This window comes from Squalius cephalus (assembly GCF_949319135.1).
Source record: "Squalius cephalus genome assembly, chromosome: 19".
NCBI lineage: Eukaryota > Metazoa > Chordata > Actinopteri > Cypriniformes > Leuciscidae > Squalius > Squalius cephalus.
Genome location: NC_137140.1, coordinates 5421429 through 5449123, shown reverse-complemented (window position 1 = coordinate 5449123; position 27695 = coordinate 5421429). Strand labels below are relative to the sequence as shown.

The following is a 27695-nucleotide window of genomic DNA, read 5'->3' as shown; positions in this document are numbered from 1 at the left end:
AGAATTAAAAGAGCAGTTTCATGTCTCTCCTTGTATTGTTGAACTGGTCAAGGTTAATATGGGCTTTAGAAAGTAATTAATAAGTAGGCTAATGCAATACTTTTTAGAGAGAACTACAGTAGCCTAATCTAATTACACGGTTGATGATGATGTAATTAGTAGGCCTAGCTACTTATTTCGAGCAACTTAACACGTTTATTATATTATATTATATTATATTATATTATATTATATTATATTATATTATATTATATTATATTATATTCCAATGTCCAGTCGGATAATGTTTTGCTGTCTTTTTTGTTCATATAGGCACTGAACGCAGTTTATAGGGCTACTAATGGTAAAATCCATTAGATTAGGTTTATGTGGTCAGTAAAAAAAAAAAAAAACAACAACAACAAAACGGCGCTCATTACGTCAGCAGGTAGGAAATGACGTCAGATAAACGTGTCGCCAGCCCAGAACTACAAAATAACGGCATAAAATGGCCTTTGATCAACATTAAACTGTTGTTTTTTGAACATATTAAAATGAATGTGTTATCATTAATGTATTTTCTCTCAAAAGTCGGAGCATTTGTTGGTTGTATCTGAGGTCTTGTCGCTCATTTTCCTTGGCCTGTTCCAGTTTGTGACAGGGACAGAGTGTCCCCGCAGTGGCCATTGTAGAGCGCTGCGCCATCTAGTGTTTGATTGAGGGAAAGCGCGCTGCTGTGCTGAGTGTGCTGTTCCATTCGGCTCTTCTTTCCTGCTGTACAGTAGCTATTTCACTGTTATACGTCTTCTTAATATATTTGGTAATATTAAAAATGTAAATCATATTTGAGAATCTCCCCGGGCACTATAACTTCTAACAAGAAAAACTCCAATTTAATTCAGACATCATATACTCACCCTCCTGTTAACAATACACAAAATGTAAGACTAGCCAGTTTATATGAAAAAAAGGTTACACATAAAAAATGATACAACTCTTTTAAATAGTTTCTTCAAATAGTTTTTGTTCTCTAACCCAGTAAGCTCATTCCATTGAGGTTAATTTTGCCCAGGTCACCTTTACCATATCTCAGCCCTCTCTGACACTTTTTGCAGCCTGTTTCTCCTCCCTCTCTTCCTCCTTCCCACCCACAGTCTGGGAAGTAATCCTATATATATGGGTTGTTCACCCTGTACGTTCTTAAAGGTTTTCCTCAGCTCTCTGACTTTTGTCACACAAACAAAGAAAAATGCCAGAAGAAGTTCCTGCTCAGTGCAAGGTTACCAAAGATGAGCTGGACAAATGGTGAGTATATTTCAGTAAGGATATATCAAAACCAAATACATTAGAGCAAACTTGAATTGTGAATCTGTATCCGGTGCTCTTTTGATGAGCTGTTACATGCTTTAGAGCTCAGCATGAGTGTGTTTGTTTGTAATATAAGTTTTTATCATGCATCACAAAACCTCTGTGTGTATATAGGTTATATGTAGTGGTTTGTGAATGAGACGTGTTGGATACAGAATGACAGGAGAGAAGATTGAGCACATGTGCTGGGGGGAGCAGGGTTTGGAAGTGATGATGGAGGTGGAAAATTACCCATGTTAGCCATCATGTTGCTAAGTTAAAGCATGTGGCTGCAACACTCTTAGTACATTTGATGTCAACAGAGTTTAGGTAATGCATTTTACAATAGGTTCTGAATAAAGCTCATGTCATTTTGCCCGCATCCTACGCATTCACGCACAAATGATTAACCTCCATCTGGAATTGTTAACAAAGCAAAGTGCTCTATTTCTAGGTCAAAAGGTCAGAGGTCAATGCACTCACACAATGGCACAATATTGTGAACTTTACGGTGAGTTGCACAAGTTGTTCCATTCACAATCTACTTCATGACTATCTCTTAACTGATTTAGTCAAGAGCGCTCGTCATTTGCAGTGCATCACTTCTGTTTTGGCCACTTACACTTAAAATAAAGCATTTGTAAGAACAGAGTATTGCATTATGTATCAAATTAATTAAATAATCATTCAGTGCGAATCCAGTATTTGAGATGCAAAAAGAATACAATTAACCATCTGGTCCTGCTCAGATGAAAGTAAAAATTACAGATTTGTTTTATTTTATGTAAATGAAATTAATGTTTTTTATTTAATATTTTGTATTTTTAGAGGCTTTTGTGGTACTAAATGATATTTGTAGAAAAGTTATGATCCATTTATTACCTGTTAATCACTTTTTGAGCATAGAACTGAAAATGAACTGTGGTAAATCTTGATTGCTTTGGAGCAGCGACTTAAGTTTGGTCTCTTTTTAAAGAGGACACAGATTATAGTTACGTTTAAGTTTATTATTGTGAAAAATGCATAAAAGTACGATTTTAAATTTCTAAATGAAACATATATTTTTCAAAACAAGTTTTACTCTAAAACGGTGAGAAAATAAAAGCCATACATCTAAACAAGCTGTGTTCCAAATTTGAGGTTGGAATCTCAAAAAATGAGCTTTCAGTAAGATTTTGTTTGGGCGCAGTACCAAATGTTTCCATTAGATGAAATTTGCTTCCCAGTCGGTTCCAATGGGGCCATTTGCGAACAGTAGCCTACAAATTTATTTTTTCAGTACCATTAACCTTTTTGAATCATGTCCAGGATTTGTGTGTGTGTTCACATAGCAAGTGCCAAATACTTTACCAAGTTTCGTACCATTCCGATGTAAAAAAAAAAAACGTAAAATTGTCCTGTAAAAAGGACCACACGGCACCGTTCAAGGGTTTTTTGCAGGATGAAAGTTAAGTCAGATAGGCCTGGCTATATGCATAAACACATGCAGGCCAAAATATAAATACGTCTTATATTTGTATGCAAAAACTTTCAGAGCGAAATGCTGTCTCCGTTTGATGCCAAATTTAGCATGAACTTTAAGTAATGTATATCTCTGATGTGGTTTTAAATAGACTCACACATGGAGCGGCGAGGGAGTGCTCACAGCTCACCTTACATCTCCTGTATTGCAATGTCTGCGTTATTTATGAGGGTAAAGGGTGCTGTCACGTGCAGAACCCGGCTAGTGTGTAAGAAATATTTCTTATCTTTTTTTTTTTATTTGATTTTAGCACATATAAATCTTGGGTAGTTGATGCATAACATGTCCATTAGACTTTTCAAATGACATCCATCATGATATGAATCTATATGGGAAAGTATACATTTTAGATTTTATGTGCCACTAAAAATGTGTTTATAAAGTCACCATGGAATCAAAATAGACAATTCTTGTTTTTTCTTTGTTCAATTTTTGTTCAAAATCTCTTCTCTGACGAAGTGAGGGTGGGACAACCTGTCATGTTGGCTTTATAATTCATTCTAAATAAATGTGAAAGATGTAATTCAACATAAGTTAAGTGTTAAGTGCACATATTATGCTATTTTAAAGGTCCGTAATGTTGTTTTGGAGTCTCCTACAATAGGTTTACATGCATCCAATGTCAAAAAACACATTAATGTTCTCATGCACATCACCTAGTTTGTCAGAGAGATCCTGAAAACAGTTTGTTCAAAGATTCAGTCTTTTTAAACCCCTCCTTTCCTCCTTACTCTGCTCTGATTGGTCAGACGGCCCAGTCTGTTGTGATTGGTCGACAGATAACAGCCATCTGACTTTCAGCTCCTCAGCTCTTGATACACAGTGATATGAACAGGAAGATGGTGTCGTTTTTTTCCCTTATCAGTTCCAGCGCAAGTCCTTTTGAAGTGCATAAAGTGCTTAAAATAGCGTCTTCTTGACAACACAAAACAAACTCTTCCAGTCTCAGCTACAACTAGTGTTTGAGAGCGGGTCAAAATAGACGTTCTTCACAGGCAGCCAATGAAGATCATAGGCTGGCATTATGCACATTTGTTACATTGTTACGTAGGTTTGTAACAGGAAGTGAGACTGGAATTGCTGACGACTCGTTGAGAAAGAATCGATTGTTTCTTTTAGGAGACAATAACTTTATTTGTCATGCACTTTGATCTTTAAAACATTGCAGACATTTTACATTCACAAACAGCTAGATTACACACTGCATGAAAGCTAATATTCGAAAAAGCGTATTAGGGGTGCTTTAAACCAACAACCCATATCTTAAAAAAGCAAAACTCTGAAGACTCTTTCATGTGATGAAGGAGCGGTGACCATGTTAACCACACTATATATATTTGCAGTGTTCAGGGGAAAGGAGCAGAGGGCTGTAAAGAGCTGCTGGAAGCCTTTGAGGCCTGTGTGAAGGGGGCCACGGCTGCCTCGTGAGGGGGACATGATTTTACATGTAAGTATTTTATTATGTTTTAGTTGAACTTTTATACTCTTTGCAGTACCTGATCATTTTATTCGTATCACATAGAGTATTTCACTACGATAGTATCGTGAAATGATAATGTCTTCAGTCTGGATGAATGCATTGATTTGTCCATTCTGATTTTCTTCTGCTATTTTTAACTAAGGTCCTTCCTTTCTGGGTCCTCCAGTGTCCTTGCATTCCCTCACATTGTACTGGACTGAACCATTTTAAGGGCAGTGAAAGGGGTGCAAGTCCTGGAAAGCAATGGAACTGTATATTTTGATCCTGAGAAGTCCTCTCGGTGTCCCTCATGTCGTCCATGTTATTTGTAACTGTGAAAGAAAGAAGTATCCAGTTTTTTTGTTTTGTTCAAATGTACACTGTGAAAAAGCACAATGCATTTCATCTGATTTTGAATAAATTACTATAATTGTTTATTTATTTTGCCATTACTCTCACACACTCAGAGGTATATAACAGTGATAAAATAACTGACACTAAATGTCTTCATAATAATTAACTGTACGCAGTGATTGATTTACCTTGAACTGCAGTGGTCTGCTTACTTGATAACTCATGCCAAGTACACTGCAGTGCTGCTCGTTCGGCATAAGTGCAACTGACTGTCAGCACTATCTATTGAAGAAATTCTAAAGGTGCTGACAAAACAAATTTCATATTTCTCATCACATAATAATCATGCTGTTGCCATGTAGTTTTTATGGTATACTGCTGTCTATAGACCTACGTAAAATTAGAAAAAGATTCACACAAAAAAAATGCAATTTGTTTAACTGGATTGACGTATCATGGTTGTGACAAAATATATGAGCACAATGACGTAAAATAAAAATAATAAACTCAACAGAGCCTTGTGTGACCTTGTTTTATCTTGAATATTGACCAGAAGATGTAGGCTATACACTTATAGAAAAGGTACATTTCAAAACCTTTTCATGTAAAAATATAGACCCTTTCCAAAGAATTAGAATATCATGGAAAAGTTGATTTATTTCCATAATTCCATTCAAAACGTTAAACTTCCATAGATTATAGATTCAGGGCCCACAACTTAAACGATTTCAAGTATTTAGTTGTTTATTTGTACATAATTTGGGCTTCCAGCTCATAAAACCCACGAAAACAGGATTTAAAAAAATTAGAATATTACATGAAATCACCCAGTAATTACACAGTGATACCATGGTCATTGAACCAGGTTTGGGTTATTTTGGCAGTGTGGGCAGGTGCAAATCCTGCTGGAAAATGAAGGAAGCATGAAGTGCTCTGAAAATGTCCTGGTAGACGGCTGCGTTGACTCTGGATTTAATAAAGCACAGTGGACCAAAGTCCTCTTTTCTGATGAGAGCAAATTTTGCATCTCATTTGGAAACCAAGGTCCCAGAGTCTGGAGGAAGAATGGAGAGGCAGACAATCCAAGATGCTTGAAGTCCAGTGTGAAGTTTCCACAGTCTGTGTTGGTTTGGGGAGCCATGTCATCGGCTGGTGTTGGTCCACTGTGCTTTATTAAATCCAGAGTCAACGCAGCCGTCTACCAGGACATTTTTAGAGCACTTCATGCTTCCTTCATTTTCCAGCAGGATTTGCACCGGCCCACACCGCCAAAATAACCCAAACCTGGTTCAATGACCATGGTATCACTGTGTGATTACTGTGTGATTTCATGTAATATTCTAATTTTTTTAAATCCTGTTTTCGTGGGTTTTATGAGCTGGAAGCCCAAATTATGTACAAATAAACAACTAAGAAGTTTAACGTTTTGAATGGAATTATCGAAATAAATAAACTTTTCCATGATATTCAAATTTTTTGGAAAGGGTCTGTATATTTCCATGACCTAAACCATATTTTTGGACATTTTCTAAGAACAAAAACATGTTTTATTTTGTCATCATGTCATCATTATTTCTGAATGTTCTCTGAACGTTCCAAACTTCATGTTTTTTAAAAAAGTTTTTTTTTTTTTTTTTTTTTTTTTGGAGGGGTATGCTAAACTTTAGGGAATGTTTTCTATTTTGTTCTATTTTCATTACCATTTTGCAAACGCTATGGGAACATTACTTTTAAAAGTTTTCTAAACGTTCTGATACAAGTAGGCTAGTAAAGTATTTGTCAAACGTTCAACTAAAACGTTTCAGAAAATAATTAGGTGTAAATAGCTAACGTTTTTGTGCTAACATTTTGAGAATGTTAAAGGGATTATTCATCCAAAAATGAAAATTCTGTCATTAATTATTCACCCTCATGTCCTTTCAAACCTGTAAGAGCTTTGTTCATCTTCAGAGTTTTGGCCTGCTCCTGTCGGCATCACCGTGGTGCTCACGTGAACAGCGTCAGAGACTCACATGGAAGAGTAGAAATTGTTGAATAAAGTTGTTATGGTTTTTTGCGCAAAAAATAATTCTCATTGCTTCATAATATTAAGATTAAACCACTGAAGTCACGTGGACTATTTTAACGATGTCTTTACTACCTTTCTGGACCTTGAAAGTGGTAATAACGTTACAGTCAGAATTCTCAGAAAGCTCTCGGATTTCAGCTACAAATCTGTGTTCCGGAAATGAACGAAGGTCTTACGGGTTTGGAACGACATGAGGGTGAGTAGGCTAATTAATGACAGAATTTTCACTTTTGGGCGAACCTTTACAGACCTGTCAACTTTGAACTAACATTCTATTAACGTCACTTAAAGAATGTTTTTTTTAATAACATTTGAGAGAGAACCTTGACAGAACCTGAGCCAAAGTCCCGAGAACATTCCCTGTTAGCTGTGATACCACGGCGTTCTTTGGAGCTCTATATAGGCTATTTGATACATTTTGTTTGTTTGTTGTTAAACTAACCTTGTCACAGCACAGTGTTGCCCTTTTGTTGACTTGATTGCGTATCTCCACTTTTGTAAGTCGCGCGCTTTGGATAAAAGCGTATGCTAAAAACAATAGAGAAAAAGAATAGGCCTATGTAAATCATTGAGTGCACCAACGTATAAAATAGCCTATCATTGAAGCCTACACTCTTAAAAATAAAGAATAAAGGTTCCAAGAGCGGATTTTCGCAGTGATGCCATTTTGGTTCCCCAACGCCTGTTAACTTCTTCAAAATCATTTTTTTTATTTTATTTTTTTAGAATAGGCTATTTTAAAAATCCAAAGAACATTTTACTTTAAAAGAGTATTTGATACCATGACTGTACCGCTGTGGTACATTTTTTTCTGTAATGTCCAGATCTGTAGCGAGAGGTGCAGTGGGGTGAGTGTGTTGAGAGGGAGGGTTGATGATGATGAGGAGGAGGAGGGTGTGGGACCCGGATGCTGATGCGAGGAACCAGAACGGAGAAAATAACGCTTTACAACGCAAATACCGTCAAGACACACAAGATATCAGCGATCAGTGCGCAACGTATACATTTGCATCAAAAACATCAAATCCCTTCCCCAAAAGTGGCCAGCGGGCGCGAGCGTGCGCGGGACCGGCGGAGAAGAGAAGGATGAGGATGAGGATGCTGCGGTCTGAGCTCAACATCAGCAGCACAGATGAAACAGATCGGGTAGATCCGCTACAGTGATGCGAGAGCAAGCAGCGCAACCTGGATCTCCTTACAGTGACACACGATCGGACTTGAGTTTTGGGATATGTTGCTAGATTTGAATCGGGATTATATTTACCTGTTTGTCTAACAGTAAATGGTAAGATTCTGGTTCCTTTACCTGTGATTCAGGCCTAGCATAAGTGTCCTGAAGGCTTGAGTCCACTTATATTGTATGTACAGTATACACTGGTAAGGAGGACTTTGTAAATGGTGTTTGTTATGAGGTGATGGCCAGCTGGTAGATACATCTAGAAACACTGATCATAAGTCTCCTAACAGCAGCTCATCAATACGGCACCTGGCTCTCTGTCATGGCATGCGCTGTGAATTAAAAGTCTGAGAAGGGTGACTTTGATTGGCAAAGCTATGAATTAGGCTGCTTTTATGGACCTAACTCTATCTTTACATTGCCATCTGTATCTTTCCACTCTGTTACATACATGACTCACAGTACAAGCCTGAAAGATTTCAGAATAATTACCAGGCCCGTGTGACTGTTGCCGAGACAGATTTTAGGGAATCCCAAGCTCAGCATGGATATGTTTCCGGGTTGTTGCAGACCCCTGCAAGACTATTGTAGAAAAACTCAGCTCAGAAACAGTACGCTGTGATAATATTGCATGCAGTAGCAAGTTTAACAGGAGCCAGGCCGCCACTATGTCTAAGGAACTGTCAGTGACCCAGACAGCTCAGTATGTGGGGCCGTATCGACTCGAAAAGACTCTCGGGAAGGGCCAGACAGGTAAGGAGACGTCGTTTTCATCTGTAATTTCTATTGTTTTTAAAGCAGTCATCGCTGATGAATTGTCTGGTGAATGTCAATAGGTCTGGTGAAGCTTGGGATTCACTGCATCACTAGTCAAAAAGTAGCCATCAAAATAGTCAACCGAGAAAAGCTCTCAGAATCTGTGTTGATGAAGGTAAGGAAACAGTAATACTGCACTTTTTATTGCTGTAGTTTTCGTAGTGTCACACATGTCACTAATAATAATTCATTTCAATTTAAATGATAATATTCTACCTGTTAAAAGTATTATGTTTTACCATGGTGCAGTGATGGTATCAGATACTATGGTATACTGCATGTTTATCATATTCCAGTGTTATTTTAGTATCATTAAGATACTATTATAGTTTTTATTAATAATTAGAATTAGTTTTTCATTTTTACATTTGGCGAATTAATTTTTATTTTAGTTCAAGTTTTAGTTGTTTTTGCCATTTTATTAGCTGGTTTAAAATATGTTTAAAAATGTTAGTTATTTCAGTTAATGATGATTTTATTTCAAGTTACATTTCAAGTAAAAACGTTTTTTTTTATGGTTTTAGTTTTGGTTAATTATAATTATGCATGTACGTCATGTACTATGGTATTAACATGCCTTTCCAAGGCCAAAAAACATAGTATTACCATGGAACATGTTTCAAAACACAGGAACACCCTGGTACTTCTTGGTATGTTCTTGCTAATGAAAAGCTACTTTATTGTGCTTCAGAATTTGCTATTTATAAAGTTTTTTTTTTTTTTTTTCTTCATTCAACCAGGTGGAGAGAGAAATTGCTATATTAAAACTGATCGAACATCCACACGTGTTGAAACTCCATGATGTTTATGAGAATAACAAATACCTGTGAGTTAGAACCCTTTCACATTAATTCTTATAGGCTTCACTCAGAAGCTTGTGTTCTTTCTGCTTGTCATTTGTACCTTCTTAAAACATTTCCTCCACATTCATGCAGGTATTTGGTATTGGAGCATGTTTCTGGTGGAGAGCTGTTTGACTATTTGGTGAAGAAGGGCAGACTGACGCCTAAAGAGGCACGAAAGTTCTTCAGACAAATCATATCTGCTTTGGATTTCTGTCATAGTCACTCCATATGGTAAGACACAAATGTGCATACTCACACATACACAAATAATATAAATAAGAATGATAAATAAATACAACAGTGCCCTGGGGTGAAGCCATTTCATTTGTTTTTCTCTTAATATTTTGTTAGCTCATGAAAATCATGAACATATTTTTCCGTTTTGTTGAAGGTATGTGCAAAATGGTCCCACATTGACTGCATCACAAATGAGATTTGTTTGTTTACTCACATTGTATTTCCAAAATCATGCTGTATTAAAAGCAAAAATAATACAGGAAAATACACCATTTACTGGTGGTTATTTTGAATAGGTTTTCAATTGTATTTGAATATGGTGACAAAAGTATTTGCATATGGCCTTTTGCCCCAAGCTGTTTTGAACCAAAACCTTCTTTTTCATTTCCTTTGTCATAAATTATGCTGCTCCTTCAATATTTAATAAAATAAATATACTTTTAGGTTATTATAATGCTAAATGCAAATTAACTAAAATGAAAGTGCCCCATTATGCTCTTTCGAATATACCTTTCATGCAGTGTAGCTGTTTGTGAATGTAAAATGTCTGCAACGTTTTAAAGATCAAAGTGCATGACAAATAAAGCTATTGTCTCCGAAAAGAAAGAATCGATTCTCAAATGCCGGAACGAGTCGTCAGTAATTCCAGTCTCACTTCCTGTTACAAACCTACGTAACAATGTAACAAATTTGCATAATGCCAGCCTATGATCTTCAAACACTGACCCTCAAACACTGTCGTTGCTGAGACTGGAAGAATTTGGTTCATGTTGTCGACATGTCGAGAAGTTCCAGTTTTCAATGCGGCGAATCCGCTTTGCATGCATTTCAAAAGGATAAGGACTCGTGCTATAATCTATGTGGAAAAACCGACACCATCATTACTATTCGTATCACTGTGTATCAAGTGCTGAGGAAGCCTCCAGAGCTGAAATTCAGACATGATAATGGCGTTTCATTTCTGACACGCTGTAAGCTGTCGACCAATTACGACAGACTGGGCCGTCTGACCAATCAGAGCAGAGTAGGCTCTCGGAAAGAGGGGTTTAGAGAGACTGAATCTTTGAACGAATCGTTTTCAGACTCTTTGAGAAATGAGGTGATGTGCAATATATAATATGAGACAGAGTGTTTTCTGACATTGGATGCATGTAAACCTATTGTAGGATACTCCAAAACAACATTAGGAACCTTTAAAATAGCATAATTGGGGCACTATAAAGTGTATAAAGGGCACATATAAAAAATGTAATCTCATTCAAATAGTGGAGTGGTTTGATAATGTATTATATATCGACAATGGTTTGTTTTCAACATGAGCATTAAGTGAGGAGTTTTTAGTCACTCATTTCCATATGTGGTGGTTGTAGCTCTAGTCTCGAAGTTGAGCAGATACAGGTGTGTGCCTCTATAAAGACAAGGATGAGTGAAATATTAATGTTTCTGAATATTTTGTACCCTGAGCTGTATTTATTTCAAAGTATTTTTTCTGTGGGGGGTTGTTGGTGTGTGACGTGTTCAGAGCCGCTTGTCCTCTGTGCTCTTGTAGTCATAGAGACCTAAAGCCAGAAAACCTTCTGCTGGATGAGAGGAACAATATCAGGATTGCAGACTTTGGCATGGCCTCACTACAGGTGGGAGACAGTCTGCTAGAGACAAGCTGTGGGTGAGTATTTTGTATGTGCGTGTGGTTTGTAATACTATTGCTTGCTTTATTGCACATTGCAATAGTATATGGTTTATGACATGGATATTTCTGTGAAAATCGCATGGAGCTTGCCAGCTTTGTTAAAGTACACAATCAAAATAATTGTTAGCAAATGCCATTTGGTTTAATGTTTTGTTTACTAATGCAATGACAGTCATACATTTAAAATTTTAAAAGTGCAGTAAAACCACCCTCTAAAACTCACATGTATATCAAAATATACTACAAAAAGACAAAATATGATCATGTTGATCCACATCGAAAGATGGCAGTACATCGTCTAACACAATGTGATAGCGGTACTTAAAAGTACACGAAAAACATTATAATGATTGCCAAAGAACTACTGAATGCACCTTTAAATATCCAAGTGTTGAATAGTGTTACTGTAAAAAGACTTGTTCACTTAGCTTAGGCATTTTTTTGCAGTAGGATATAACTTGGTAAATGAATTTGTTCAATAGGCTAATATAAAGTAATTTTATATAGCCCAATCTAGCACCTAGAGAAGTAGGTTAGATTTCTTCAGGACAAACTTTGAAGTTAGCTTGACAAAGGCTTGTTTAAAAGTTGTAAATATTTGTAAAAGTTTGATGTTTAAATAGATACTGTAAGAAAAACAACCAGTTAGCTAGCTAGGCATTGATAGCATGGTTTCTAATATGTAAAGCATTAACATAGCATGCTACTAGTTATTATTAACATGTTTAAGCACATTTGGCTACCATAATTTAGCATGTTGCTGGCATCTTTAACGTGTTTCTAGAAGTTGTTAGCATGTTTCTAGTATGTTTTAGCTGGTTTTTAGAATCTGCTGAAATAATGTGTTCATGCTTTAACATGTAGATAGCATTTTTGTAGCATGTTGCTAGCATGGTTTAGCTCATAAATAACATGATGCTACTATATTTTAGCATGTTGCTAGCATTTTTAGCATGTTGCTAACATTTTTAACACCTTGCTAGCCTGTTGCTTGGATTAGCCTGTTGTGTTAAATTAGTAGATTTAATACATTGCTTGCGTGTTTCTAGCATGTTTGATCACACTAAGTCAGAACAGCCTGAAAGTCTGTGCAGAGTTTGACGGTCGTAGCTTGAAAGGCAGGGTTGCGATAGACTATATCACAAATCAAAACTCAAAATGTTTCCATTGTTATACTTAGTGATCATAAACACAGCTCAAAAAGTCTCCCTACCAGAGGCCCTCCTTAACAAAACTTAACACTTATTACAGTTTTAACATTGGTTGAATATAATCCAATACAAGCATTTCAGTCAAATACAATTTATGCATGAATGAAGGGGGGGGGGGGGGGGGGGTTGATCAACCTGTGAAAACCGTGAACTTGGCAACCCTGGATCAAGGCTGCATTCATTTTAGAAATTTTGGGCCAGATTTACTAACAGCGTGCGTCAGCGCAAACCCTGATTTGTCATTAAAGAACTACTGTCAGGATTTACTAAAGACACGCAGTGAAATATTAGCGCTGACAAGGCATGAACAGGGTTATTTTTACGGCTGACCTTATTGCATATGCATTTGTAGGAGTTTCCCTTTCAGACACAAAACTTATGGGAGTAGAGTATTTAAATGAATCATGCACTGTGATTTACTAAGGTTTGTGCTTGTCAATTTACTGGTATTTGCCCCATTATTTACCACCCAAAAACCACCGGATGCTAATTTGCGCTGCTCTTCGTAGATTGCGTTGGTCATTATGAAAATGATTCGGCTATGTCTATGTTCTTCAATTTGCACATCATCAGTAGATCACGTGCAGAATTTTCCATTCCTATTTTTGGAATAATTTTGCTTGTTTATTAAATCTGGTCCTTGGACTCAGAAGAAGAAGCAGCAGCATTTTATCAAGTCACCATTCCTATTCCTTACTCCTTAACTATATTTCAATTCCATAAATAAATGCTGCAGATTTTTTTTTTTGTAAATGAAAATATTTTTAAAAATCTATACCTTCTCACACCCTTCCATACTCTGTTTTCCCAAACTATTTGCAGATCTCCTCATTATGCATGTCCAGAAGTTATCAGGGTAGGTCCATAGATCCAAAAAGTAACATAGATGATTTAAAGCATCATTCTGTCTGAAGGTGTACCATTGACCTTACTACCCTCTTTGGCTTCTACTGCAGGGTGAGAAATATGATGGTCGACGGGCTGATGTATGGAGCTGTGGAGTCATTCTCTTCGCTCTGCTAGTGGTGAGGAGGAAATTGCTTCAGTTTTAAGGAGAGCTTCTCAGAGGGCATTTTCCTCACTTATCACCTATTACTCATTTTTAGCTCAAAGGTTGTTAAGCAAATAAATGCAACACTCCTTGCATGTCACTACCATCTGTGTTTATATATGTGGGTGTTCCTGTCTGCCGTCCACAGGGCGCTCTGCCCTTCGACCACGATAACCTGCGGCAGCTGTTGGAGAAGGTGAAGAGTGGAGTGTTCCACATGCCCCATTTCATCCCCCCCGACTGCCAGGCTCTGCTGCGGGGCATGATAGAGGTCGACCCTGAAAAAAGATTCACGGTGAATAAGCATACTTGCTGTTACACTTGGCTGTTTACTTCAATTTCACGAGTTCACAGTTACATCAAATGAAACAGAGTAAAGATTATGCATATTTGGCGTGCTGTCCGGGGGGAGGGCTCCGAGCTCAATTTTTTTTGTCCGAAGCCAGAGTACTCCCCCTGGTTGTTGTAAGAGTAGTTAGGACTAGAAGTGAGGAGATAGGGTGGTGGAGGGATGCTGTTTAACTGTCAACAAACGGAGGTAAGTCTGCTGTACCTCTTAACTCGTTGATTGGGTTGATTAACTGAATGTGCTTCCCTCGTGTTTAATTAGCTTTGATTATCTGAATGTGCTCCACAGAGGTGTTTAAATAGGTTCAATTATCTGAACGTGCTCCTCCCGAACTTTGTTAATAAAACATCATGTAGTGTTGTAGTACTCAAGACTCAAGAAGGTCCTGGTCTTGTCTCGGTCTCGAGTCTTTACCTATTTGTACTGTACTCAGTTTTGTCTCTGTCTCAGACTAATGCCCGGTACACATTGTACGATGATGACCAATCGTGGCGATTTCTGTGGTTGTTGCTCCTACATCGTACAGTGAGAGAGACGGTCGTTGTCACTGTCTTGCGGCCAAAGATAGCCAAACATGTATCATGATCATCTCACGGTGTGTTTGCTGCTACGACCTACATCTACTGACTAGCCAATAAAAGTGCACCATGAAATGGCGTATTGATCAACGCGACATGGCACTCTACTTACCTCAAGCTCCATTTGCTTTTCCCTAGCCATGACTGTGTCTATATTCTCCTCTTTCACTTCCTCCTTTTTTTTCAGCGCACATAAAAAACACAATTGCGATTCATCTTTCTCTATTTGTTTACCACTGGCACATGCCGATGACGTTTTATTCTTCTATGCTAACTTGCGTCGTAGCCTACGATTTAATAAGTGTCATCATCGTACAGTCTACGTACATGTCGTAACCAAATTTATTAGATCCATGTCGTACAATGATTTTATAGGATTGGCGAAATCGAAACAGTCTGGCATAAGAGGACTGGGGATTTTATCTCAAGACCGATCAAGACAACAACTGCGAGGATATTACTAAATTGCCGGTGCATTGCCTGATTTATTTGTAAACATCATTAATGTGATTGGATGTAAAACTTGCTTCTTCAAATGCAATCAATAACTTATTTCTAATTTGATTTTTTATTGTTACTGTTGTGCCAGGTCAGAAATGAATGGGGGATTGTGTCACCAAAATTAATACAAATGCCCAGAAAATTCAAGATATGATTGTGAAAAAGTACTCGTATGAGATCTTGCTTTTTATATATAACATTTAATAATATTAAGCAATAAATATTATTAGCAAGATAGCTGTTTTCACAAATATGAGCAAAATTGCAAATGTGATATTTATTTTATACAAATGTTCAATCCAATTATTTATGCAGTTGTAATTGTACCAGTTTAGACACCTCTGCAGTGCAAAGATGAGCTTTGTTGTTTTGGTATCAACACACACTGGTCTTGGTCTTGACTTGGTCTCGGTTTAAGTGGTCTTCACTACAACACTACTCGAGTTATAGCGCCATCTGCCTGTCAGCAGATTACACTATTTACACCATCTGTTGTCCTCCCCCTGCAGCTAGAGGCCATCCAGACACATGCCTGGTATCAGTAAGTATTGATTATTTATATTATTGATTATTTATATTCTTACCATCACTGTAGGTTAGATGTAGCGAAAGCATATTATTTGTGTGTTTATGGCTGTATTTTATGAAAAGATCTCTATTTCTATTAAAATGATTTCAGCCTGTGTCTTTCACAACTGGCAAAATCGCAGATGATTTGTGCAGGCAGCTCACGTTGGTCTGTGTGTTTGTTTGTGTGTGTGTGATCAAGAGCTGGACGCAATGAGCCGTGTCCGGAGCAGCCGCCCCCGAGGCGTGTGTGTATGGGCCGGATCATGTCTCTGACAGAGCTGGACCCGGATGTGCTGGACAGCATGTATTCTCTGGGCTGTTTCAGGGACCGGGTTAAACTGGCCCAAGACCTGCAGTGTGAAGAGTGAGTGCAAGTACCATGCACATTTTCACCAGAATACTACTTAATGTTTAACATTTTTATTATTTATCTCGCTCCATTCCTCAGAGATAACCAAGAGAAGATGATCTATTATCTCCTGTTAGACCGTAAAGAGCGCTATCCCAGCTATGAGGATGAGGATCTTCCTCCAAGAAATGAAATCGGTTTGTGTCTTTTCCCCTGGATTGTTCATTTACACAGTTAAACGAAGGGTTAAATAAAGTGCAGTTTATAGAATCATATATTTATGACAGTTTAACTAATGGTCAGCATCAAGTTACAGGTACTCAAGTGAAATCATGTGACCATTTACATTTATACATTTGGCTGATGCTTTTATCCAAAGCAAATTACTGTATTTTCCGGAATACATCTGAAATTTGCTGCGACTTATTTTCCGAAGCGACTTAAGGTGCCCCTATTATGCTACTTTAAAGGTTCCTAATTTAGTTTTGGAGGTCTCCTACATGGGGTTTACATGCATCAAAGGTAAAAAAAAAACCAAAAACTTTAATTTTCTCACAATATACATTCCACATCACCTTATTTCTCAAAGAGCATCAGCGTCTTCTCGACATGTAGATATCACAAACCAAACCAGCTACAACTACAGTGTTTGAGGGTCAAAGTAGACGTTGTTCACGGACAGCCAATGAAGACCATAGGCTGGATTTTTTTACTTTGTCACGTAGGTTTGTAACAGGAAGTAAGAGTGGAGTTACTTAAGACTCGTTTCAGCAGTTCAGAATCTATTCTTTCCTTTAAGAGACAGAGGGCCCTATTTTAACGATCTAAGCACACGGTCTAAAGCACACAGCGCAAGTCGGAATCCACTTTTGCTAGTTTAACGACGGAAAAATGGTCGGCGCGCGCAGCACATGGTCTAAAAGGGTTGTCCCTATTCTCTTAATGAATAATGGGTGTGTTTTCGGCGTAACGTGAAATAAACCAACCAGAGTCTCATCTCCCATTCCCTTTAAAAGTCAGTTGCGCTCGCGCCATGGTGAATTAGCTATTTACATGACGGAATTTGCAAACGGAAAAACTGAACGCGTCTCCAGAGAGCAAACGGATCTGCTCGTGCGCGAGGTTAAAGCGTGCGAGCAGACCTTCTACGGGACAAGCCGGATTCCACCATATCTTTATGTACACAATATTAATCTTTTACGTTGTAATCCTTTTATTTTTAATATTTGGCATGTTTGTGTGTTGCTTCCTGCCCTGTGTGTGTAATAAGCAGAGTGTTGTGGACCCGTCTAGGCGCACATTACTAACGCGCTCTTTAAATTAAAAACATATACTGCGCCATTGACTTTAGACCAGGCTTTTGTTGGTCAATGGCGCAGTCTATTTCAGTTGCCTCAAACTAGCAACGCGCCAACAATGCGCCTGAACACACCTCGTTTTCAGACCAGCAGCCCATGTGCACATAAATAGGCGCAAATGCATTTGCTATTTAAACAACGTGGCGCAGGACGTGAAAATGATAACTGCGTCAGGCTGAAACTAGCAAAAAACACTTAAGTCACGCTTGGCGCTGCATGATAGGTGTATGACACACACCGGGTGTATGATAGGGCCCAATAACTTTATTTTTAACTGCGTCACTTTTATCTTTAAAACTTTACTGACATTTTACATTCACAAACAGCTACATTACACACTGCATGAAAGCTAATATTCGAAAAAGCATAAGAGGGGCGCTTTAAATAATGCAATTAACATCAAGAACGCAAAGTGTATTCATCAGTCCTATACATCATCAAACTAAAATGCAGTCAGCCAAACATAAAAAGTTAAAGAGCTCAATTTATCTTTATTTAATATGTACATTTTTCATTCTTGTTCTGTATACTGTTACATTTGAAGGATTTTTTTGTGGAGTGAGTGGAACGAAAAACGTTTACAGTGTTTATAATGTTTGTAAACGTTTCGTTTCATTTACAAGTATTTTACAATATTTCTGAATGTAATGATAAAATGTGACTTATGTTTTTTTTTTTTGCTTTCAACAATGCAATTGGATCCGGTGCGCCTTTTCCGGAAATTACAGTGCATTGCATTCATGGTATACATTTTATCAGTTTTCCTGGTAATCGAAAGCACAGCCTTGGCGTTGCTAGCGCCATACTCTGCTGTTTGAGCTACAGGCAAACTGCGACCGTTTTGTCTTTCTATACAGACCCTCCGCGGAAGCGCGTAGACTCACCCATGCTAACCCGTCACGGCCGCTGCCGGCCCGAACGGAAGAGTCTGGAGGTGCTGAGTGTGACGGAGCAGGGCTCTCCAACACCCCCACGCAGAGCACTGGACACCTCCACGCACAGCCAGAGGTACACACACACTCATATACACGCTTTAATGCACATATGGAACTTTGTAAATATTGATTTAGCTCTATTGACTCTTGACCACAGATCTCGATCTGTTAGTGGAGCATCAACTGGCCTTTCTTCTAGTCCTCTGAGTAGTCCCAGGGTAAGTGCCTGTTTGCCGACCTTTTTCTATTAAAGGGATTGTTCACCAAACATGACAATTCTATCATAATTTAGTCACCCTTATATTGTTATTATGAATACAAACAGAGTTACTCAGCAGCGGTGTTGACAAAAATATAATTTTCCCGATACATATTGATACTGAAATATTTGCAATGGTTTCGATACTCATTTTCTGCAGACACTCTCCCTTCTAGTATAAGTATGTAGTTTGTTGCGCTGTGTGTTTAAGAGCAAAGCACAGCACTGTATTCTTACATGCTAGCAGATTACGATAAAGTGTTTTTTAAGCGACTTGATTCACAATAAATGCAGAAAACTCTACATGCATTTGGGAATGCAACATGTGCCGGTTATGCTTTTTCTCAATCGCAGATTGCAGCATTTCACTAGATTTGTAATGAGATTGCCACAAAAATGTAAAAGGCTTCCCTAAAGTTTTTTTTGCCAAAATAAAAGCCTGAGTGTTCAACACTTGCAAGTGAAGATATCAAGTATAAAAAATAATTAAGGTACTTTTTATGAAATATTTTTTATTTTATTTTACAGTGCAGTTGTATTACAATAGTAATATGTTTAATAATAATAATAATATATTATTGTTTTTATCATATCATCCCACTCTCAAACAGCCAGTTTCAGTTTATAAGAAAATACTTTATCTGTGGTCAAATGTAAATGAATGGCATTTTTCTTTGAAAATGGTATTGAATATTGATATTTTTCAAGGTATTGTATCGAAGTTAGAAATAATATCAGCTGTTCGAAATAATAATAAAAAAATAGACAAAGTAGTCTATATGACTAGTGTACATTAGTACACTAGTGTACATTAGTTAACTACATTAGTTAACGTGAACTAACAATGAAAAATACTTCTAAAGCATATATAAATCTTAGTTAATGTTACTTTCAACATTTACTAATGCATTACAATCAAAATAGCTATCTATTAATATTATTTAATGGATCTGAGCTAACATTAAAGGGATACTTTACGATTAGCATTAAGCTTTGTATCAGTAGAAACCCGGTAGTATTTTGGAATGACCGTGCTTCCCCCCCTCATGTCCCCCTGAGACGAGAAATTTCTGTATTGTGTGTCTGGAAAAAACCTCAGATGACGCAAAAACGGTCATTTAGTGTCATCAGAGGCTTTTGTGTCCAGAGGCGAGAGACTCCAGCCAGTAGGAGGAGCTCGTCCCGCATGTCTTCAACCCGCCCATAGGGGGATATCACAATAAAACACCGTTTTTTCAGTTTCCAGTCGACTAGTAGCCTAGCTGTATCATTTCTCCCGATACTGCCCTCTGTAACCGGTAGGCGTGGCTTGGGAGTGTCCTCGGGCAGCAAAGCAAGTGCATTCTGGGAGTTGTTGTCTTTCATCCACATGAGCCAAAAATACATTTTCTGGCTTTTCTCAGTCTAGAAGGCACCAACTTCTAAAATAATTTCACATTTCTGTTACATAAATGACCCAATATAAATACACATTCATCTTTCCAGCGGTGAAATATCCCTTTAACAATGAACAGTTGTATTCTTATTAACTAATGTTAACAAAGATTAATAAAAAGTGTTGCTCGTTGTTAGACTACTAATGGGACTTTATTTTAAAGTTTAGATTTATACATTCACTTTTTTACATTTTTGGATGAACTATGCCTTGAGTTAGTATTTTGTTTGTCATTTTTCCAAAAGGGCTTCTTATATCTTTATGACACAAGTTGAATATTTAGCCATTTTATCATTCACATTTTCTGAACCGAGTTAATATGAACATGCACATCAGTCAGTCTTAGACACACACACACACACACACACACACACACACACACGTCCCCATACACCATCACTGTGCACTAATCCGTATCACCTGCCATTGCTCATTTTCACTCCTGTTTCTCTCTCCATCTGCCACGGCCTTCACTCCTCCACCCGAATCTTCTCCTCCTCATCCCATCAGAGCCCTGTCTTTACCTTCAGCGAGCCAGAGGTAGTTGCCGCCACCAAAGCTGGAAGCGGCAGCACCATCACTCGTCCCAATCGATCGCATGAACCCAAAACGCAGACGCTTCCATCTAAAAATGCACCTGAACGCCCCCAACTCCAGTCCATGAAGTCCCTCCCCCTTCCCGCCTCCACTTCCCGCTCTCCCTCCCCTTCTCCCCTCTTGTCACCCATTCCCCGTTTCCTCTTCTTTCCTTCTCCATCTGCGGTGCTGAAGTCGGTGACTAAAAGCTTGTATCCCATGTCTCAGGTCACCCCTCAGGGCTCTCCCCTGCCAACCCCCCTGGGTACCCCCGTGCATCACCCCCACCCCCCCACCGCTACCCCACCCTCCTCCTCCTCTTCCTCTTCTTCCTCCCGAGCCGAGGGAGGAAATGTGGGCGTGGGCTCACTCTCCTTGACCCCACCCTCTAGTCCAGGGGGAGGCGGTGGCATGGCGGCCAGTAGCTCCGCCCACTGGAGGACACGCCTCAACTCACTGAAGAACAACCTGTTGGGGTCGCCGCGGTTCCACCGGCGCAAGCTGCAGGGTGGGTGCAGGCGGCTAGCTTTACGTTTTGAAGTATTTAATCAAGTAAAGTTGGGGTTTTCAAACTTTTTGGTGCCATGGACCCTTAAAGACTCATTTCTGGTGATAAATAAAAAGTATTATATCTTGAATATATTTACCTTTTATTAACTTGACACTATCTTTTTTAGATGTATAAACTTGAAGAAAAATTAAGTTAATAATAAAATAAATAATAAGATAATTGATTAATCTCATTATTTCTGACCTTGGATACCAGAATGAAACAGTAAAAGTTAAATAATATTTTTATTTATTTACTTACTTACCCAAACTTTTCTGCAGACTCCCTTGCAGCCAGGGTTAATATCATTAACTAACATACTTTTCATTACTTTAAATCAAATAAACATTAACTGCGATAACAATTAAATGTAAACATTTTTTTTTGCGATTAATCGCAAAACATAAACGTTTGTAGATATATAATATATGCAAAGTATACACACACACACATATATATTTTTAAAAAAATTTAATGTTAGATGCAATTAATCATGATTAATCGATTTGAGAGCACTAAGAAAAAGGTTAATTTATTTTATTTTTATTTATTATTTTTCAACATTTCTTATTTTATTTTACTTTAAGTTTAATTACTAAAATTAAATAAATAAAATTAACATTAATAATACTAATAAAAATGACAAAAACAATTAAAGTGAAAAAAAGTAAATATAAAAATGAAATCTAATTCAAAATATTAACAAAAACTGTAATATAATAGTATATCAGTGATTGCTTGCATCCCTCTGGTGGTGCCTGGATCTCAGTTTGAAAACCCCTGAAATATAAAACTGTCAAATAATCTAATTTAGTTAATGTCAGGTTGTATTCAGTCTTATTCTATGTTTCATTCTTACTCTTACCTTTCCAATAGTGCCAACCACAGAGGACATGTCCAGTTTAACCCCAGAATCCAGCCCAGAGTAAGAAACATTTCCCATCCCAGCACATGTATGATGCCAAGAAGTCTGTCAAAGAATCATCTGGATAGAGCTGCATTCTGTTTTAAAGGGTTTACTGTATATTGTACATTTTATGTTACATTAATTTATTCCCTGAGGTCCACGTATAATGTTAGGAAAAGGTTTTTGTCCTCCAAAAACAGGAATAATTGAGCTATTAACTGTTTTTGCTACTGTTCCTTTAGGTAGCATATGAAAAAGAAACAGTTTCATTAAAGCTGTTGAGCATCTTTAAAAAATTCAATTCCCACACATTCTAAATAAGAAAAATTGCAAAAGCTCAATGTCTAACAATCTAACATTCGACAGGGAATATTTTAGTGACATCCTCCAGATTCTAAACATGAAATGTTCCAGATGTCAACACTCACATTTTGAATAGACGTCACGGTGACTTGTGTGTGCTATTGAGAGAAATATATTGACAATAGTAATCTATAGTTTATAATTCTTCAGTGTGCTGAATTATTTTGATGAGTTTTACAGCTTTTCCATGTGTCAGTCTGTCTGTGTTTGTGTTCCGGCAGGCTGGCTAAAAGGTCCTGGTTTGGGAATTTCATCAGTTTGGAGAAAGAAGAGCAGATTTTTGTGGTCATCAGAGACAAACCTCTTAGTTCCATTAAAGCTGATATCGTCCATGCCTTCCTCTCTGTGAGTCTACCTGATTTGTGCAGCTTTTTGTCGATGGATTAAACATTTTAATAAAATGTATTACATGACATGAATCAGTTTAATCTAAATTAATCACATACACACTACTGTTCAAAAGATTGGTGGTTTTTTTTGTTTTTTTAATCTCTCTTATGCTCATCAAGGCTGCATTTATTTGATCAATAATACAATAAAACTGAATTATTCTGAATTAACTCCTTTCTATTGTAATATATTTAAAAATTTAATTTATTCCTGTGATGTAAAGCTGAATTTTCAGCATCGTTACCCCAGTCTTCAGTGTCACATGATCCTTCAGAAATCATTATAATAAGCTGATTGATTGATAAACAGTGATGATGTACACACCTAAACGCATCAGTTCTTTTCTTTCTCTCTTGCTTTTGTCTTCAGATTCCCTCCCTCAGTCACAGCGTAATCTCTCAGACGAGTTTCCGAGCAGAATACAAGACTTCTGGAGGTCCGTCTGTCTTCCAGAAGCCTGTCAAATTCCAGGTAGACATCTCCTTCTCTGAGGGGGAAAGAGAGCAGGAGCGGGAGAGAGAGAGGGATGGACAGAAGGATTTTGGAATATATAGTGTAACTTTTAGCCTCATATCAGGTAAGAACTGCTTTTTTATAAATGATTAATTGTAATGATTTATTTGCTCACTGCCAGTAAAGTATCAGAGCACTTCATTTGTAGTACAGAAACAAAACATGAGATCAAATAATGTTTAAATCACTCAATTTTACAACGTCCAGCAGCGACACCAGCAGATAAAGTTTCTGAAGGAGGTTGCATCTGTTTTGCAGCCAGTAAAAAAAAAAAAAGCAAATATTAATATGCTAGTTACTGTTAAATTTTATTTTAATTGATTGATTTTTTTTTACAGTGTATATCATTGTAGCAGTATTCTTAAGCAATATTTTATATCCTAAAAAATAAATAAAATAAGGCTTTGATTTTAACAAAAAGTATGATTATATAAATCATTGTATCAATGTTATGGGAATGGAAATCCATTAGCAAGCATATCGTTTCCATTAAAATAATTTGTATTTGTTTAGTGAGCAATGAATATATTTTAAAATATTTGTTTTAATTCATTTATATATTTATTCATTTAAATATTTAAAAATGTTTGTGAGACTTTGATTTTAATAAATAGTATGATTATCTAAACTATTATAAGTTGTGTCATGAAACACTGGTTGAAACTCAAGCTGATTGGTTCTTCTTCAACATTTAAACTATAGCGGTTTGCAGCGCGCTTTCACAGTTCCTCTGATACCCTCCACCTTCCCCAGCTCCACCTGTATAGATGTGCAACATGTCATGCTCACAGCAGCAATAACCTACAAATATCAGCAGCAGCCTAAGCACATCTATTCAACCAAGACCAAATATATTAACATTGTCATATCCATTACCATGCTAAAAATCTTTCAAAAGTTGTCATGATTGAAATACATGTTATAGCAATGGTAAGTTAAAACGATTTTCCATTAGCCTTTAATATGGAAATCATTCAATTTGGTCTATTTCAATGCATTACGTTTTTTATAGTAAGCAGTATTTTACATATTTTCCAAAAAAAATGAATGTTCATGAGACTTTGATTTGAATAAGTATGATTATATAAATTATAATATAAAGAAGTGTTACAAGTGTAAAAAAAAAAGGTGCCTTTAACATGGAAATCGTTTTCATTATTTCCATTCATTTCTTTTAGACTTAACAACACTCAAACCCATTAAGGGGTCCACTACACACCACTGACGTTATATGATGTGTGTGAATTCATATTTGTAGGTCCAAGTCGCAGATTTCGAAGAGTTGTTGAAACGATTCAAGCCCAGCTGCTCGGTGCTCACGATCAGTCCATGACGCAAACTCTTTCAGGTAAGAACGAACACATATCATGAATTATTCCAGCCTGTTTCCACTCCTCCGTAGCCTCTTTTTGCCTTGTGCCAGATGAGAAGAACGGTCGCCCTCCTAGAACACCAACCAGACAAAACTCCCGGCGGTCCGAGGGCGGAGGCGATCGGTGTGAATGGGTGGAGCGCGGCGAGAGCGGGGTTTTACTCCAGCGCAGGGGTTCGGGAAAAGAAAGAACCCGCCTACTTTCCTCCAGTGGAACACAATCACAGCCCTAAACGAGAAATATTGTGAATAATCGGCAACCCATCAAGATATTAGCCATGATATGAGACAAAACTACTCAAACTTTCCTTTTCCCCTTCTCACTTCAGAACAGCATGATGGTAAAATTGTTTTTAAAGGAGCTTTTTGGAAGCCTAATGAAACCAAATACTGATACACAAACAGTAAACGGCCTCTTTGTGCAAGAACACGGGATGCAATGAAGCAAAGAATCATCTATCTCCACTGAACAATAACACAACATAAACTTCTGAGATCCGAGGAACACCTCTGAAAATGATTTAATTGGTCATCCTGGACAATGCTTTGATTTCTGCTGTATTTTCTCTCATGTGATTTGGATGTAATGTGCAAAACTTGAGTCTTAAGAGTTTCTAATGACATTCGTGAAAGGTTCCGGTTGTGGGTAGCACACCATCTGTTCCTTACAGTCCTGCTATCTGTTTCAGCAATCGAGTAATTATAGCAACAGAGATCTTAGTCCAATTAGTCTGAATTTTTATCCTCCAAATCATGTTTTTAACAAAAAAAAAAGAAATATTTAGTGATCCAGATCCAAAAGCTATCAGCACCAAGAGTCTGCTCAGTCATATGCAATAAAAATCAATAAGCTACAAAAGATTCAGTTTAACAAAGCTGCACACGCTGAATCTTTTAAAACATGATTACCTCTATGAGCGGACAGACTCATGATGATTTTATGACCGTAAATAGTACCGTTGCTCACCAGCCCTTCGATCATTATCTATAGACTTCATTTTCACTCTCTACAGAAATGCTGCATGCTAAATAACATCACCCCTCACAGCAAGCGTCACCCCTAATGACTGAATGTGATTGTAAAGCAATTCTGCGTGCGTTTACACATCGAAATCTGGCCTCCATTCACCCTTTTTGTCAGCTCAAAAATGCGATTCCCATGACTGTTGTCTCCAACAAGAGTTCAGATGTAACGTTTCCCTTTTAAATGCCAAAGGGAACGGGAATCTCTCCAAAATACGAAAAAGGATTTTCATCCCAATTCTCTGTTGCTGCAAGACTTTTGGTTGAAGCCAACCAAGTGAATGTCGTTGACTATCTTACTTATGAATTTTGATTTATCGAAAATCATTTCTTTGTATATTACTCTGGGGATTGAAAAAGAGTGGCCATTAGGTGTACATATCTGTGTTGGAATGTTTGGGGTATTAAAAATACATATTTTGGGAGAATATAATTACGATTCCAAAAGACATTTTTGGTTTCCTAAAGAACCTTTGGATGAACCGTTTTTAAAGTGCCCCATAATGCTTTTTCAAATATGATCTTTAATGCAGTGTGTAATACAGCTGTGCATGACAAATCAAATTAATCTAGAATAAAGTCATTCTAATTCTTATTCTATCCTTAAAAAAATCGATTCTGAACTGCTGAAACGAGTCGTCAGTAATTCCAGTCTCACTTTCTGTTACAACAATATAACAAATTTGCATAATGCCAGCCTACGATCTTCATTGGCTGCCCTCGAAGAACATCTACTTTGACCCGCTCTCAAACCCTGTCGTTGCTGAGACTGGAAGAGTTTAGTTCATGTTGTCGACATGTCGAGAAGTTCCTGTTTTCAGTGCGGCGAATCCACTTTGCATGTACTACAAAAGGATAAGGACTCGCGCTATAATTGATGCGGAAAAACCGACACCATCATTACTATTCGTATCACTGTGTATCAAGCGCTCAGGAAGATCTGGAGCTGAAATTCAGATATGGTAATGGCCGTTTCGTTTCTGACACGCTGTAAGCTGTCGACCAATCACAACAGACTGGGCCGTCTGACCAATCAGAGCAGAGCATCTCTCGGAAAGGAGGGGTTTAGAGAGACTGAATCTTCAAACTAACCATTTTCAGACTCTTTCAGAAATGAGGTGATGTGCAATGTATATTATGAGAAAAAGTGTTTTCTGACATTGGATGCATGTACACATATTGTAGAAGACCTCCTAAACAAAATTAGGAACTTTTAAAATAGCATTATAGGGGCACTTTAAAAGAACCATTTTTTTTTCTCAGTGTAAAGAACATTTTAATGATGTGAAGAAATATTTTCCACTGTAAAGAACCTTTTGTGCAATGGAAAGGTTTGGATGTTGAAGGTTCTTTATGGAACCATAGATGCTGATTAAGACCCTTTATTTTTAAGAGTGTATGGCAAAGGTCACTTTGTGAAGAAAAACAAAAAAGCAAACATACACATTTTGAATTTAAAACTATAAATTATTGTTTGTAAAAATGAAAAAAAATACTGTGTAAAAAAAAAAAAAGGTGTAATTTCTGTGTCACTATCATCACCGAACGGAAATGCAAAAATATTTTCAAACAGATTTCCGGATCCCCCCCCCCCCCCCCCCAAAAAAAAAACCACATTTGTTTTTTCATGCAAAATAATTTTCAATTTCCCTCTAAAATTCACACTTCTGCTTTAAGAAGAAAACAGAATCGCAGAAAGGACCTGAATTTGAATCTCCTTTGCACAGTATTACCGTAATGACAGCAAAAGAAAGACTTCCTCTGGACATTATCTGATGTGGAAGATATGCTGTACCAAGAGGAAAATGAATAATGAATGGTATTCGAAACAAAATAAGCCATTGTCTAGGCCACGGACCTTGCTCGCACCACCTCACGAAATATGTACATTCACATCAATTTGTCTCTAAT

At 37.4% G+C, this 27695-nt stretch overlaps 1 protein-coding gene and 1 long non-coding RNA gene across 6 annotated transcripts; both read left to right on the top strand.

Annotated features, from left to right (window-relative positions):
* The first annotated feature begins 1127 nt into the window (after positions 1 to 1127).
* LOC307147431 lies at positions 1128 to 4742 on the top strand. Its single transcript, XR_013819306.1, has 3 exons — positions 1128 to 1284; positions 4192 to 4295; positions 4471 to 4742. It is a non-coding gene; the product is annotated as an uncharacterized lncRNA (long non-coding RNA).
* Positions 4743 to 7634: 2892 nt separating this feature from the next.
* brsk1a (BR serine/threonine kinase 1a) lies at positions 7635 to 25522 on the top strand. Of its 5 annotated transcripts, none has more exons than XM_079850703.1 (20): positions 7635 to 8659; positions 8743 to 8837; positions 9463 to 9548; positions 9658 to 9798; positions 11354 to 11470; positions 13528 to 13561; positions 13662 to 13730; positions 13905 to 14051; positions 15694 to 15725; positions 15954 to 16118; positions 16203 to 16300; positions 18190 to 18204; positions 18319 to 18469; positions 18554 to 18614; positions 20895 to 21174; positions 22093 to 22141; positions 22708 to 22831; positions 23246 to 23453; positions 24648 to 24737; positions 24813 to 25522. In XM_079850703.1, exons 1-20 carry the CDS (start codon positions 8575 to 8577, stop codon positions 24992 to 24994), a joined length of 2229 nt encoding a protein of 742 aa, XP_079706829.1. In that variant the 5' UTR covers positions 7635 to 8574; the 3' UTR covers positions 24995 to 25522. The 5 variants fall into 5 exon arrangements, with proteins under 5 accessions (XP_079706829.1, XP_079706826.1, XP_079706830.1 ...); XM_079850700.1 differs by having other exon boundaries at positions 20601 to 21174; XM_079850704.1 differs by lacking the exon at positions 18190 to 18204.
* The last annotated feature ends 2173 nt before the right edge of the window (positions 25523 to 27695 follow it).